The following is a 14,822-nucleotide window of genomic DNA, read 5'->3' as shown; positions in this document are numbered from 1 at the left end:
TTTAACCTCTTCTTTAGTATCACCTCAGTGCCTGGGATCTAAGAATTGTTTTTGTTTATTTGTTTTCTTTGTAAATTAACACATTACTAAACACAAAGGTTTGGACCTTTAAAGAGGACACATCACTCAAATTTTGATAATGCTTGGCCATTTGCTTAAGAGAAAAAATTAAGTACTGTGTCTAAGTGTATTTTATGTTACATCAATTGGATAGTTAAAGTAGTCCTCAATGTACACAGGAATTATACTTAAAAATGAAGAAACTAAATTCAAGCGGTTGAATGGGAAAGATGTCTTGGGAAATAGTTTGATTCCCAGTAACTAAAAAAGAAAAAGTAAAATTGGTTTACGGGGAGGAGGATATACCTTTCTGTTAGAATGTCATAAACATACGCACCAGATCCTGAAGGCAAATGCTGCTTCCCACTGTTTTGTTACCATCCAGCACAAGCCTGTACTGCTAGCTCTACCCTCTGAATTTGGAAACCACACCATTACTCTAGGACACTTTAATCTCAGGTGTTGCTGTGCTTTTGCTCTTGTTAACTTAGTTATGTTTCTCGGAAAATACTGATTCTGTCTAGGTCAGACCCTTCTCTCTCTCTCTAACATTTTTAATAGTTAAAATGTTTTATGAAGATTTATTTAATTTTATGTATGTGAGTATTTTGCCTTCATGTTCCCACAGTTTTCTTGTCTTTCTGTCCTGTCTTAGTTCTTAAATATTCAGATAGATCTTCTAAGTAAAACACTAGGGTCCTTTCCATCCCTTTCTACATACATGCTGCATTTATGATAAGACTTGGCTTAATCTCTACTGAGATTGACCAAATACTTTAAATTTTATTTACTCAAACAAGTCATAGCATTCACTTTAAATGACTAAATGAACACTTAGGATACATGTTCAGAAACCTTATCAAAATTCTGCATGGTTTAGAACCCAAAATGAGAATTAAGGGATAATTTCCTTCTAACTTGGTGCTTAAATTGCATGGAATTACATGGAAATGGTAACTATAAAATAACTATAAAACTATAAAAAAAACTGTTTTGTTTGAGAAGGATTTTTTTTTTTTTTTTTTTTTTTTTTTTGGTTTTTCGAGACAGGTTTTGGAGCCTGTCCTGGAACTAGCTCTTGTAGACCAGGCTGGTCTCGAACTCACAGAGATCCGCCTGCCTCTGCCTCCCAAGTGCTGGGATTAGAGGCATGCGCCACCACCGCCCGGCTTTGAGAAGGATTCTTATTTGAAGTCCTAGCCTCTGGAGCTTACTGTGTGGTCGATATGTAGGCTAGCCTCAAACTTGGAGATCCCTCAGTCTTTGCCTCCCGAGAGCTAGGATTAAAGGCATGTGCCACCAAGCCCAGTTTCTTTTTTCCCCGTGTAGTAAACTTTCTGCTTAAGTACACCATTTTTAGACAGCATGATATAAGTTGTTATAAAATACAATGGTAACTCCTAGTAAGGAAAAATTATTTGGTATGTGTTAAAATGGTAAGATACTATGCAAGATTGTTGTGATAAAGATGAGATTATACTCAAATACTAATACAGTAAGGACAGCTGGGATTTATAGCCAGTGGCAAACATACGTACACAAAAATAAATAAATTGAAAGCCCAGTACTTAATAGGCAGTGATAATAAATTTTGAAAGCTCAGTACTTAATAGGCAGTAATAATAAATTATATTATTTATTTGTTTGTTTGTTTTTCAGGATGGGTTTTCTTTGTGTGACAATCCTGGCTGTCCTGGACCTCATTTTGTAGATCAGGCTGGCCTCGAACTCACAAAGATACCCTGCCTCTGCCTCCCAAGTGCTGGGATTAAAGCTGTGTGCCACTACACCAGCCACATAAATAATTTTTTTAAGTAGGTCTAAACAAGGATGAAGTTTAATAGAAGACAACTTGTAGGAATCGCTTCTCCCACTATGTGTGTCCTGGATATTGAACTTTGATCATCAGGCTTGGAAAAAGAATTCTTGCCGGGCGGTGGTGGCGCACGCCTTTAATCCCAGCACTCGGGAGGCAGAGACAGGTGGATCTCTGTGAGTTCGAGGCCAGCCTGGTCTACAAGAGCTAGTTCCAGGACAGGAACCAAAAGCTACGGAGAAACCCTGTCTCGAAAAATCAAAAAAAAAAAAAAAAAAAAAAAGAATTCTTATCCACTGAGCCATCTACCACTCAAGTTTTGAAAAAAGATAATGTTTTGACTTTAAAATTTTCTCTTTATTATTTTACCTATTCCTGTTTCTCAATTTTGTTAGAGATACAGATTTCAAAAGCAAAGCTTTGAGTCAATTCTTGCTTTTTAAAAAAAAAAAAATCTAGAGCCAGGACTGGCACATCCACTCTAATCCCGGAAGATTGCCACAGATTCACCCTGTGCTGCGGAGCAAGAGCTTGTCTCAACAAAACAACCAAAAAGCAATTTAAAATCTCCTTTTCTCCCCCCCCCCCCACTTCTACCTTTCTCTCCCTCCCTCTTTCACACATACCACATGAAAAATTAAAATGATAAAGCTAAATCTTTGACACCAAATACTCTGGAATTTTACTCTCTGTTGATACTTATTATAGTAAATTGCCTAGATTGTAGTTTCCTCTCCACCCCTCAGGTTAGGCTACTCTTGGGTCATGGTGACTTTTCTGCTTACCTTAATAAAGATCAAAAGAGAAGCTTGAATGAAAGTTGTGCACAGTAGAGTAGTGCTCATTGCTTTAAAGTTAGTATAAGGCACTCACCAGGTCGTAGTTTGGGTTGTACAACAGTGTTGTAATAGGAGTGGCGGGCTGCGTCCCACCACCTGGCTAGCTTTACACCCGAAATAATTACACGGAAACTGTATTTTTTTAATCACTGCCTGGCCCATTAGTTCCAGCCTCTTATTGGCTAGCTCTTACATATTGATCTAACCCATTTTTAATATTCTGTGTAGCCCATGAGTTGGCTTACCAGAAAAGATCTTAACCTGCGTCTGGAGTGGGAGAATCATGGCGACTCACTGACTCGGCTTCTTTCTCCCAGCATCCTGTTCTGTCTACCCCGCCTACCTAATTTTCTGTCCTATTAAAGGGCTAAGACAGTTTCTTTATTTAACCAATGAAATTAACTCCTCCATCATTTCCCCTTTTTCTGTTTAAACAAAAAAGAAAGGCTTTCACTTTAACATAGTAAGATTACATATAACAAAACAGTTTTCAAGCAAGAATTACAGTTACAATATTTATATCTATTTTTTATCATAACTAAGGAAAACTATAACTATCTATTTATTTTTTAACTTCATTAAAGACTCCAGAAGGATATAATATTACCTAAGTAAACAAGAAATAAGAAAACTCTAGAAATGACAGAGACATCTCGCTGCCTGTACAGTCACCCAAAGTTCCTCTGTACCGTTGGGGCATCCATCTTTGGCCTTCAGGCCCATAATATCTAGCAGACATTTTTATTAAGCAGGAAATTTCAAAGACAGTTTAGTCACTTTCTGCTGTGTCCTGTAGAATGTCTTGCAGACTCTTTTATGAATCAGGAACCCCGAAAAACCATCTCACCTTTAGGCAAGTTCAGCAGTCCTCTTTTTGCAGGTTCTCTGTGTCCAGTTTATGTAATGGTCCAGGCAAGAGCAGTTTTTTGCCCAAATGGCTATCAAACTCCTTAAGGAGCCTCTTTGGTGCCCATCTTTCTCTTGAAGTAGATTGGTGTTGTCAGGAGCAGATGTGTCTCATTGTCATTAAAAGCCCTAAATTATTAAAACACTTAAATGCCATATTTTGTAGCCTTTGAAAGATATGAAGAATGCCTATCTGAAATATATCTATGTACATCTAGAAAATCTAACTAACATGACTAAAAGCTTGACAATTATCGATGATTATCCATTAACAACCTATATACATTACATTTTTAAATGAACTATACAATTACAATACCTTAATCAAGATTAGAAATATGCATATACATATAACAAAATTGACCTTTAAATCCACACCAATGTAAAGGCGCCACTCTGTTGTAATAGGAGCAGCGGGCTGTGTCCCACCACCCGGCTAGCTTTACACCCGAAATAATTACACGGAAACTGTATTTTTTTAATCACTGCCTGGCCCATTAGTTCCAGCCTCTTATTGGCTAGCTCTTACATATTGATCTAACCCATTTTTAATATTCTGTGTAGCCCATGAGTTGGCTTACCAGAAAAGATCTTAACCTGCGTCTGGAGTGGGAGAATCATGGCGACTCACTGACTCGGCTTCTTTCTCCCAGCATCCTGTTCTGTCTACCCCGCCTACCTAATTTTCTGTCCTATTAAAGGGCTAAGACAGTTTCTTTATTTAACCAATAAAATTAACTCCTCCATCACAACAGTGAACCAATACGACAGGTTCTTAAGCTTTGTGCTAAAGGTTCGTGGTTTTGTTTTTGTTTGTGTTTGTTTGTTTGTTTGGTTGGTTGGTTGGTTGGTTTTTTCGAGACCAGGTTTCTCTCTGTAACAGCCCTACCAGTCCTGGAACTAGCTCTGTACATCAGGCTGGCCTCAAACTCACAGAGATGTGCCTGCCTCTGACTCCCGAGTGCTGGGATTTAAGGTGTGCGCCACCACCACCCAGCGAGGTTTGTATATTGTTACCCCATGGGACAAATCCAGTTCTCTATTTGCTTTTACAAAGCCTGAACGATACCAAAAGAATATCTGGTGGTGTAAAATTTTCATGAAATATAAGTTTTAGCATGCAAAGGTTTCTTGGTCACCATCATATTAGTTTATTTTATGGAACAGAAAACATGTGGCTTACCTCTGCCCTCTGCGTTAGCTGTTTGCTGATCCCTGCTCTGTGCTCTGCAAATTCTTTTGAAGGAACTGGGCAATAAACAGTTAAATATTTAGTAATGACAATTTCCTTGAAGAAGAAACACAAGTAAAGCCTAGAAATGAGATGTAATTTTGCTATTGTTGTGAATCATAATGTAAATATCTGACATGCAGATGGTCTTAGGCGACCCCTGTGAAAAGACCAGTCCACCTCCAGGTTGAGAACCACTGCTCTAGTAGCTTATTTTTGACAAAAAGTAGGAAAAACTTCAGTAGTTCTAAGGCACACAGATCCAGAAGCTAAGTAGTAGGAAAGAGAGTTGAGATGGGGGAGCCTGGTGGGCTATGGATCTGACTTTAGTATTTAATTTAGACTGGGTATATAAGTTTTTACTACTTTGACCTGGTTTTAGGCATTGTGTTCAACGAGTGAAAAATCAGTTTAGCACTTGAAAGGCTGTCAATGTTCTTGATGGTCTCAAATGCAGGGAGGTTGCTTTTTTTCTAGCACTTGAACCAGAATGTAATACTGCTGCTTGGTGTTCTTCCCTCACTGTTACATACTTGAGCTCCTCTCTTTAGAGGAATGACTGTTAAGATCCTTCCTTGCTGCCGTCAGCAATTTGACAATGCCTCAATTCGTTCTTTTTCCATCCTTGAATTTTTTATTTTAGATTTATTTGTTTTTATTTTATGGTCTTTGTTTTTGTTTTGTTTGTTTTTCAAGATACAGTTTCTTTACATAGCCCTGTCTGTCCTGGGATTATAGGACAATCATGAGTGAGCCACTACATTCACAGCTACATTTAGACTTTGTTTTGTCTTTTTTTTTTTTAAGTTTTCATGTTGATGCTATAATTTTAAACATTTACTTGTTCAGGGTGGATTTGCATGAATGTTTACTTGCACATGTAGAAGTTAGCAGACAGTTTGAGAGAGTCAGTTCTCAGCTTCCACTGTGTAGATTCTGAATGCATAAAGCACAGATTGGCATCAAGTGCTTCTACTCACTGAACCATCTTGCTGCCTCCCATTTAGGCTTTAGTGTACCAGTGTCCAGCTCGTTTTCAAGGGGCTTGTGAGACAGGTTTCTCTGCTTAAGAATGGCTTAGAGGCCTGTGAGATGACCCAGTGGATCATCTTGTACTTGTGTACAGGCCTGAGAACTTGAGTTCTTCCCTGGATGCCACAAGGTGGAGGAAAGAACCAACTTTGAAGAGTTGTCTTCTGACCTCCCTCCACATATCTACCATGGCAGATGCATACCTGTGTATATACACACAGAAAATGGCTGGATTTTGATGTGACCATAAAGAACTTAAAATTGTATGAAGTGTGCTAATCTAGAAATAGGAACTGCCTTATCTATTAGATAATTGTTTTTTGCTCTACCTCTGTGATTTTAACATCTTTCTGTCTGGCACATTAAGCATTGGGGAACAGCCGGGCAGCCTTGGCATATGCCTTTAATCCCAGTACTCTGGAGGCAGAGGCAGGTGGATCTCTGTGAGTTCAAGGCCAGCCTGGTCTAAAAAGCTAGTTCCAGGAGAGTCAGAGAGAGCTGATTTTATAACTATTGGATATCTATATGAAGATATTGTCAAATGGCAAATAGAAACACATCTAGAGGAACTCCAGAATAAGGAGGAAAGGACCCAGACAGTCTTAAAACATACTAGCTGAGCTTTCTTCCATTTAGGGTACGCTATACCAAAACCAGTGTTTATTCTCAGAATATAGCATTGAGAATGAACAATGAGCTAGTCACAGTGTCTAACACCTGCAATTCCAGAACTGGCTGAAGCAGGAACTCAAGGCCAGCCTGAGCTACATACCGAGTTTGAGTTTAGACTGGGCTATCTGAGGTCCCATCTCAACCCCTTCCAAATCTCCAAAAAAAAAGAGAGGCCTGCAGCACTAAAGGTAACCTTTAGGCTTACTCAAAAGATAAGGTGTTCATGCTAGATATTGTGACTCATACCTGTATTTTATCCCAGCACTTGAGGGGTAGGGGCAGATGGATTTCTGTGAGCGAGACCAGCCGGGGCTACAGAGTGAATTCTAGGACAGCCAGTCCTGTACCAAGAGAAACCCTGCTCCCCTCTCCCCCCCCCCAGAAAAGGTAAAGTGTTTGTACCTTGATCGGAAGCAACACGCCTAGCCTTGCCCTTCAAAGAACTAGAGACAGGCTCTAGGTAAAATGAACAGGAAAGCTAAAGGAGCACCAAACAAGAATGACTAATGCCCTCATGGGGATAATTGTATACATAAAGGGAAATTACTAAAAATCAGAACAGTGGAAACTTGGAGAGTTAAAGTAGTTATCTGAATAGCAAACTGGGCATAGCTGAAAAGCATGTTAGTGAACTGAGAAATGGAACTGCCCAGAGCATAAAATGAAAGTTAAGTATTGAAGAAGAAATGAGCTGCAGAATAGATCCTACCATTCTAACATCCATTTCTAGTAACTGATCACAATGGGGAGGATAGCCTTAGATAGAGGACAGAAGAGGGAGGCCACATGAGTAATAGAAGAAAGTTTCCCCGTAATGCTTTATGCCTGTTATATAGAGCTGAGTAGTAAAAGTGATAGAAGTCAGCTTTGTCTAGATTTCAAAATTGGTGACAGTGCTAATTTTCTTTAATATGTAGGTTACCTTAGAATTCTAGCCAGTTACCAGGTCAAGGAAACTTCCTGTGTTGTTTCCAAAACGAGTAATTTGTTGGATTCTAAGATACTATGTTTTGGTTTTTTTTTTTTTCCAATAAGATTTGGGATGATCATATGACTTCCCTCCTTTTAATTTATAAATCACATCCTTAGTACTAAACCTTGCATTTAGATAATTGCAATTTGATATTGGTATTTACTTTGTTTGGAATGTTTAATTTTGCTTAAAATGTTTCTGAGAGATTATAGCTTGATTTATTTGTAATTCTTTTAAGATTTTGACCAAAGCTGATTATTAATATTTAAACAAAAATTCAAAGAGTTGGAGATATAGCTCAGTGGTTAAGAGTGTTTACTGTTCTTACAGAAGACCCACTTGGGGATTCATTTTTCAGCACCCATAAGGCTATTCACAACCCCCTGTCAGATCGGTTGCCTTCTTCTGGACTCTTCAGCCTCCTGCACATATGTGGTTCCCATAATCCTCTCTCTCTCTCTCTCTCTCTCTCTCTCTCTCTCTCTCTCTCTCTCTCTCTCTCTCTCTCACACACACACACACACACACACACACAAACACACACATTTAAAAATAAATGTTTTAAAAAATATAGTACATATATTAAAACGTATATCTATATTGATAGAAACAGCTTTAGGGTGTTTTGTAGAAAGAAAATTTAAAGGCTTCTAAACAGTAAAGCTTTAAATAAATTTTTATTTCAAGAGATATTGTAGGCAGGGAAAGTAGCTCAGTTGGTAGAGTATTTGCTTAGTATGCATAAAGCCCTGAATTATATCTTAGCATCACATAGAACTGGCTGTGCACACCTATAATCCTTGTAGAGGGAAGGATAGTCAGAGCAACTATGCAGCAAGTTTGAGCCAGCCTGAGCTACAAGATATCTTGTTGCAAAAAGCAACTAGAGAGCAGCTGGAGAGATGGTCCAGCAGGGAAGTCTTTGCTGCTCTTGCAGATGGTCGAGATGCATTGCTGGTAATGGATGACTTATAGTTGCCTGTAACTCCAGCTCCAGTGTTCTGGCTTCTGGGTACCACCAGAACATACAGGCACATATACAGACACATGAACATATTAATAAAAATAAATAAATCTCTCTCTCTCTCTTTTTTTTTTTTTTTTTTTGGTTTTTCGAGACAGGGTTTCTCTGTGGCTTTGGAGCCTGTCCTGGAACTAGCTCTTGTAGACCAGGCTGGTCTCGAACTCATAGAGATTCACCTGCCTCTGCCTCCCAAGTGCTGGGATTAAAGGCGTGCGCCAGCACCGCCCGGCTAAATAAATAAATCTTTAAACAAACAATGGTGCTGGAAAGATGGATCAGTGGTTAGGAACACTGGCTGCTCTTCCAGAGGACTGGGATTTTATTCCAAGCACCCACATGCCAGCTCACAGCTGTCTATAACTCCAGTTCTAGGGGATATGACATCCTATTCTGGCCTCTATGGACACTACGTGTGTGTGAAGGGGATTTTTTTTTTAAAATAACACAAAATTCTTATGATTTGTTAAGGGAATTTACATGTTTCTGGTTTGTTTGTTTTTTTTTTAAATTGTTTGTCTCGTTGGACTTTTGTGGGGGAGATTGGGGGAGGTAAATACAGTATTACTATATCTATATCGTCCCGCTGACCTTCAACCCAAGATCCTCCGAGTTGTATCTCTTTAAGTGCGAGGATTAGACAGTGCCCAGCTATACCCAGCTGTTTGTTTCTCTTCACAATAAACTTACAATAAATTTTATTTTTTTTAGGTACGCATAGCCACTAAATTTATCACTCATGCACCCCCTGGGGAGTTTAATGAAGTATTCAATGGTAAGTAAAGATTAATATTGGGGTGTTCTAAGCCTTCCTTAATTATTGTCATTATTTAGCTTTCCCCCTTTTCTTTTTAAAGTTTTATTCCATTTATTTGTTTTGGTGGGGGGCGGGGAGACAAATTGTGAGAGTTGGTCTCTTCTTCTACCACGTGGGTCCTGAGGACTGAACTCAAGTCCTCAAGCCTAGAAGCAAACTCCTTTATTTGCCGAGGCATCTCACCAGCCCTTTCTCCTTTTAAATTTTGGTCTTTTGTGGCCCAGACTGGCCTTGAACTCTTGAGTGCTAGAACATGGGTGTACACCAATATGCCTAGCTGTGAGTGCTTGTTGTCTCCTGATTCTTAATGACCTGTTACAGCTTTGCTAGAAATCAGCATTTAGAAACATTGAAATAATTTGTTCAAGGCCACTCAGCTACTAAATATAAAAGTTAGGATTTAGCTCTAGCTTTGAATCAAATACTTAATTTGCCTCCTCCATTAATTAGGATGCCAGTCCCAAATAAGCAAAGACTTAAGGAAACTGACTGTCTTAGTGCCTCGCACCTGCAATCCCAGCACTAAGGATGCTGAAGGATTGCTGCAAGTTCCAGTACAACCTGGACTAAAGACTGTCTTAAAACTAAAAATAAGTGAATAGAATTTTTAAATAGCTTCATGTTTTTAAAAAATGACAGTAAATTGACTTTTTAAATTTTTACTTTTTGATTCCTCCTATGCCTTTAGTTTTATCATAAGTGAAAACTTCAATTCTCACTGCCTTTCCTCACAAAGTCCCATACTAAAGGGCATTTCTCAGTGCTATTGTGCCTGTACGGATTCTATCTGAAGTTTATTAACATTTCAGATTCATCCAGGCAGTGGTGGCACACTTTAATTCCAACACTTTGGAATAGAATCAGGCAGAGCTCTGAGTTCACGGCCAGCCTGATCTACAGAGCAAGTTCTACTATGGTCAGGGCTACAGAAAGAAACCCTGTTTCAAAAACAAAAAAAGAAAGAAAAAAGAAAAAGATCAGATTCAGCCAGAAATGATGACCCCTGCTTGTAATTCCAATACCCAAGAGGCTAAAGCAGGAGAATTACTTTGGTTTCAGGCTAGCTTAAGGTACAGAATGAGCCTTTGTTTCCAGAACAAAAACCAGAAAAATTATTAAATAAATTTATAGATCCGCCTTTATCATCTCATCCAGATTTGCATCTATTAGACACTAGGTGGATGTGGTGGTGCACACCTGTAACCCCAGCCCCTTAGGATGCAGACAGAGGATGATTACAAATTCAGGGAAACCCGAACTACAGCGTGAGACCAAACTCAAAACATAAAAAGAGGTCTTGGTTTCCCATAGTTCTTTGCTAGGTATGGTTGTGTACACCTGTAATCCTAGCACTCTGGAGATGGAGGCAGGAGGATTGAGAGTTCAGACTTGTGCTTGCTGCGGCAGCGCGTACACTAAAATTGGAACGCTACAGAGAAGATTAGCACGGCCTCTGCGCAAGGACGACAAAAAAAAAAAGAGTTCAGACTCAACCTTAGGCATAATTCCATAGGGACCTATGGACATTAGTGTCCATTACTCATTAGCATGTTTAACATTTCCATACGTGGAGTATACAAAAGACTCCCTGAATTTTAAAAATATATTCTAGAAATGGACCAAAATTTCTTTAGTTTGTTCTGTACTCAATGTATTCCAATGCTTTCTTCCTCAGATGTCCGGCTACTACTTAATAATGACAATCTCCTCAGGGAAGGGGCAGCATAGTAAGTACCTCTTAAGCCCACGATTGGGAGTGCAGCTCTGACAGAGAGCTTGACCAGCCTGTGTGTGTGTGTGGCCCTCAGTACAGGTCAGCACTGCAAACCAACAATCTCGTTCATCCACTGGATGATCTGTGGTGACAGTAAACTAGTACTTTGCAAACCTAGTTTGAGACACTTCAAACTAAAGCAGTTAATCTTTGTGTGAGTCCTAAATGAAGTTCACTATCTTCTTATTTGTTTGTTTGTTTAGACTAACAAGTTTTATTAGTCCATAGTCTATGGCCTTATTGATTCTGGCCCAGGGTTAGATAGACCATCATGATGTCGCAAACATGTGAGAGAGATTTCTTACTTAATGGCAGACAGAAAGCACAGACAGGCACAAGATACAACCCCGAGGACATCATCCCATCTTTTTCAGCTAGGGCCTACCTCCTTGTGTTTCTGGAACCTCCTAAAATTATTTCTGACGGGGACTAGACCTTCCAAACCAAGCCAAAACAGTCTCTTTCACTATAGAAAACTGTTCTAAGAGCTATTACCTAGGAAACAATTGAGAACCATGTGATAATGCTTCATAGCCAAACCATGTCTTGTTTACTTTTCTTTCTCTCTCTCTCAAATTGGTAGAGGAAACATGTTCCCCCTAAAACTTTTGTTTTCTTAAAACTTACTGTATGAAATTGCTAATTTTTGGTTTTGCCTAGATTTTTCTCACTGAAGCAAAATTTTCCTAGTTCATACGGGTTTTGTTTTGTTTTGTTTGTGTTTTTAGTTTTGGGAGGCAAGGTTTCACTATGTAGCTGAGGCTGATCTGAACTTGCTATATAGACCAGACCGGCCTAATACTTGGCCTCAAAGCAGTCGTGCCTCTGCCCCCTGTCTCTTTGCCCCTCTGCCTCTCTGCCCTTCTGCCCCTGCCCCTCTGTCTCTCTGACTCTGTGCCCCTCTGCCTCTGTAATGCTGAGATTGCAGGTATGTGCTACCATGCCTAGACATAATGTGGAATCTTTTTAAACTGCTACTTATAGAAAAGTTAGCCTGCTAATAAATATTGATAAAGCTTCACAAATAATAACTAATTACAGGATAAAGTCATGATTTTTCTCCCTGGTCACTGAATCCCAATTGCTGACAGGTGAACTAATCTTACTGAAATACCAGTTCCAGCCAGGTTGAATGGTGCATGTCTGTAATCCCCACACTTAGAAGGCAGAGGCAAGAGAGTTAGGAACTCAAGACCAACCTCAGCTACACAGCAAGTTCTAGACAAGCAAGTGAGATGTCATGCACAAAAGAATAGTATTTTCAGTCTTCTTTGTCTTCAAAAACATAGTGGTAGGGCTTGTTTGGTTTGGGATTTTTGTTTTGCTTGTTGATTCTTCTTTTGGAGTCATATACAAACAATGACTTTCAAGGGCCCATGTTATCTGGCTTTATCAATACTCTGCTCTGTTCTTCCCAAAATTCCCTTTCAGTTACTGTCTACCCAACTGGCCCAAAGTCTCTTTGTAAAGAGGAAACCTGAATTGAATATTGCTGGAAAGAGGTAGACTGGGGAAGGGGGAGGCGTACAAGAACATGTTGATGCAAAGCATACAACTATCACAAAGTTATTTGGGTATGCTATATAATCTGTTTGAATTTGTTACCTAGTAAACAATCGTTTGCCCTGTCCATGATGCTTTTGGGACTAGATTCTGATGATCTAGGATTTCAAGACCATCACTGTAATTCTCTTCATGGCTGATACCCTAGATATAGTTTACTTAGGAAACTAAGGTCCACATTGAAGAAACTCCGTATAACTCTCAACATGTTACTTCTGATACTAGGGTAGAATGTCACTCAGAAGTGCTTGAAGGCAACCATGCTAGTGCAAGCAATTTCAGAATTTGGTAGGTGAGAAAAGGAGGATTGACATGTGTTCAAGGCTAGCCTGGGCTACAGATTGAAACTCTTAACTCAGTGGTTCTCAACCTTCCTAATGCTGTGACCTTTTAATACAGTTCTTCACGTTGTGGTCCCCAACCATAAAATTATTTTCATTACTCCTTCATAACTTTAATTTTGCTGCTATTATGAAACATAGTGTATCTGATATGCAGATAGTCTTAGGTGACCCTTGTGCAAAGGTGATCCTCCTCCCACCCCTCCTATAGGTCGAGGAACGGTGCTCTAACTCAAAACAAACACAGTAGTTGTCCTTATTTCTAATCAGTACTAGTTATATCGATACATAGTTCAGATGTGTCTGCTGGTTTAATTATACTGACAGACACTAAAGCTGTGTGTGTGTGTGTGTGTGTGTGTGTGTGTGTGTGTGTGTGTGTGTGTGTTCAAATTCTTAGAGATTTCAGGGTTTTGGAGAACCTACTTGTTAAAGGAGAATTTTCCTGTGCCCAAATAATTTGATTTTTTTTTCTTATGGGTAAGAAAAGTTCACCTTATTTCTGGAATGAAATGCTATAGTCTTTTTGTCAGACTCTTTCTGGTGTCTAGTACATGGTGTTTCAGTAATCCTCTCCATCATTATTGCTTCCTTTATAAAGTGAAGGAGACTTATTATAGCTGGGTATAAAATATACATAAATAGCCAGGCGGTGGTGGCGCACGCCTTTAATCCCAGCACTCGGGAGGCAGAGGCAGGTGGATCTCTGGGAGTTCGCGGCCTGCCTGGTCTACAAGAGCTAGTTCTGGGACGGGCACCAAAGCTACAGAGAAACCCTGTCTCGAAAAACCAAATACATATATAATAGATAATGCATAATATATAGATAATGCATAGATAATGCATTAGATTGGCCTAGGATTTACCTTCTTTCCTATTATTTTGACGCCAATGCTTCTAACCACAGAACCATTCCCTGATGGTGCCCAGCTTTTCTGGTATAAGTAGGGTGTTATAGATCACATTGAAGAGGGAATTTCATTTGAGTGAGATGGCACTGTTAAGAGTATCAAGCAGAGAACGACATGGTAAGACTTAAGGTTTACAGTGATCACCAGCTATGTATTCTGATAACTGCAAGGGTAGAGGCTGATGAAGCAAGACAATAGTTGAGAGATAGATGTAATTTAGAGCAGAAACAGTAGACATGGGGGGGTCAGACTTTGATCATACTTACCATAGAACTGATGGATTGAATGTCAAGTGTCAGAGCAAGAAAAGCTAAGGATAAATCCAAAGTTTTTGGATTAAGAAACTGATAAACAGGAGATATTATTTAATTTTTCTATTCTTTTTTTTTTAAATAGTGCATTTGCTCAGTATAACATGGATCAGTTCACACCTGTGAAGATAGAAGGCTATGATGACCAGGTAATAATAACTGCTCCTTAAGACAGTTAAATAATCTGATAGTCTGTGGTTGGCAGGTGATAGAGATGTAGACATCATCAACAGATAGTAAACTGGGTGCCAAATATATTTATGTCTTAGATTTTAAAGTAGTCTGTATATTAAGAGATTCTTTCTCTTTCTGGTACAACTAGGTAGTTTTTTAATAGAGAAAAGAATGCCATTGACTTGATATGTAACTCAGTTATAAGCTGTGCATATACAACCCCTGGGTTCCAGAGAGCTACCAAGAAAGAAAATCTAGCAAAAATACCAGGAGACATTAAATTTGTACTAGTTTAAGTTATTTGAGGAATTTGCTAGTTAGGAGATAGGTATGAGAAAAAGATTTCATTTAATACATTTATGAACTATGTAGCTGTATTTC

At 39.0% G+C, this 14,822-nt stretch overlaps 1 protein-coding gene and 1 non-coding gene across 2 annotated transcripts in view; both read left to right on the top strand.

Annotated features, from left to right (window-relative positions):
* Positions 1–14,822, top strand: part of Capza1 (capping actin protein of muscle Z-line subunit alpha 1) — a 42,746-nt gene that overhangs the window by 11,642 nt on the left and 16,282 nt on the right. Inside the window, exons 2-4 of the mRNA XM_057793215.1 lie at positions 9,262–9,325; positions 11,043–11,094; positions 14,353–14,416. Coding sequence (XP_057649198.1) covers positions 9,262–9,325; positions 11,043–11,094; positions 14,353–14,416 — 180 coding nt within the window. The remainder of the gene's footprint in view (positions 1–9,261; positions 9,326–11,042; positions 11,095–14,352; positions 14,417–14,822) is intronic.
* On the top strand, positions 10,759–10,864 carry LOC130890299 (U6 spliceosomal RNA). The gene has a single exon (XR_009058734.1). It is a non-coding gene; the product is annotated as a U6 spliceosomal RNA (small nuclear RNA).

Source organism: Chionomys nivalis, chromosome 18 (assembly GCF_950005125.1).
Source record: "Chionomys nivalis chromosome 18, mChiNiv1.1, whole genome shotgun sequence".
In the NCBI taxonomy this organism is placed as follows: domain Eukaryota; kingdom Metazoa; phylum Chordata; class Mammalia; order Rodentia; family Cricetidae; genus Chionomys; species Chionomys nivalis.
The sequence above is the reverse complement of the archived record's forward strand: the minus strand, read 5'-3'. Positions and strand labels throughout refer to the sequence as shown.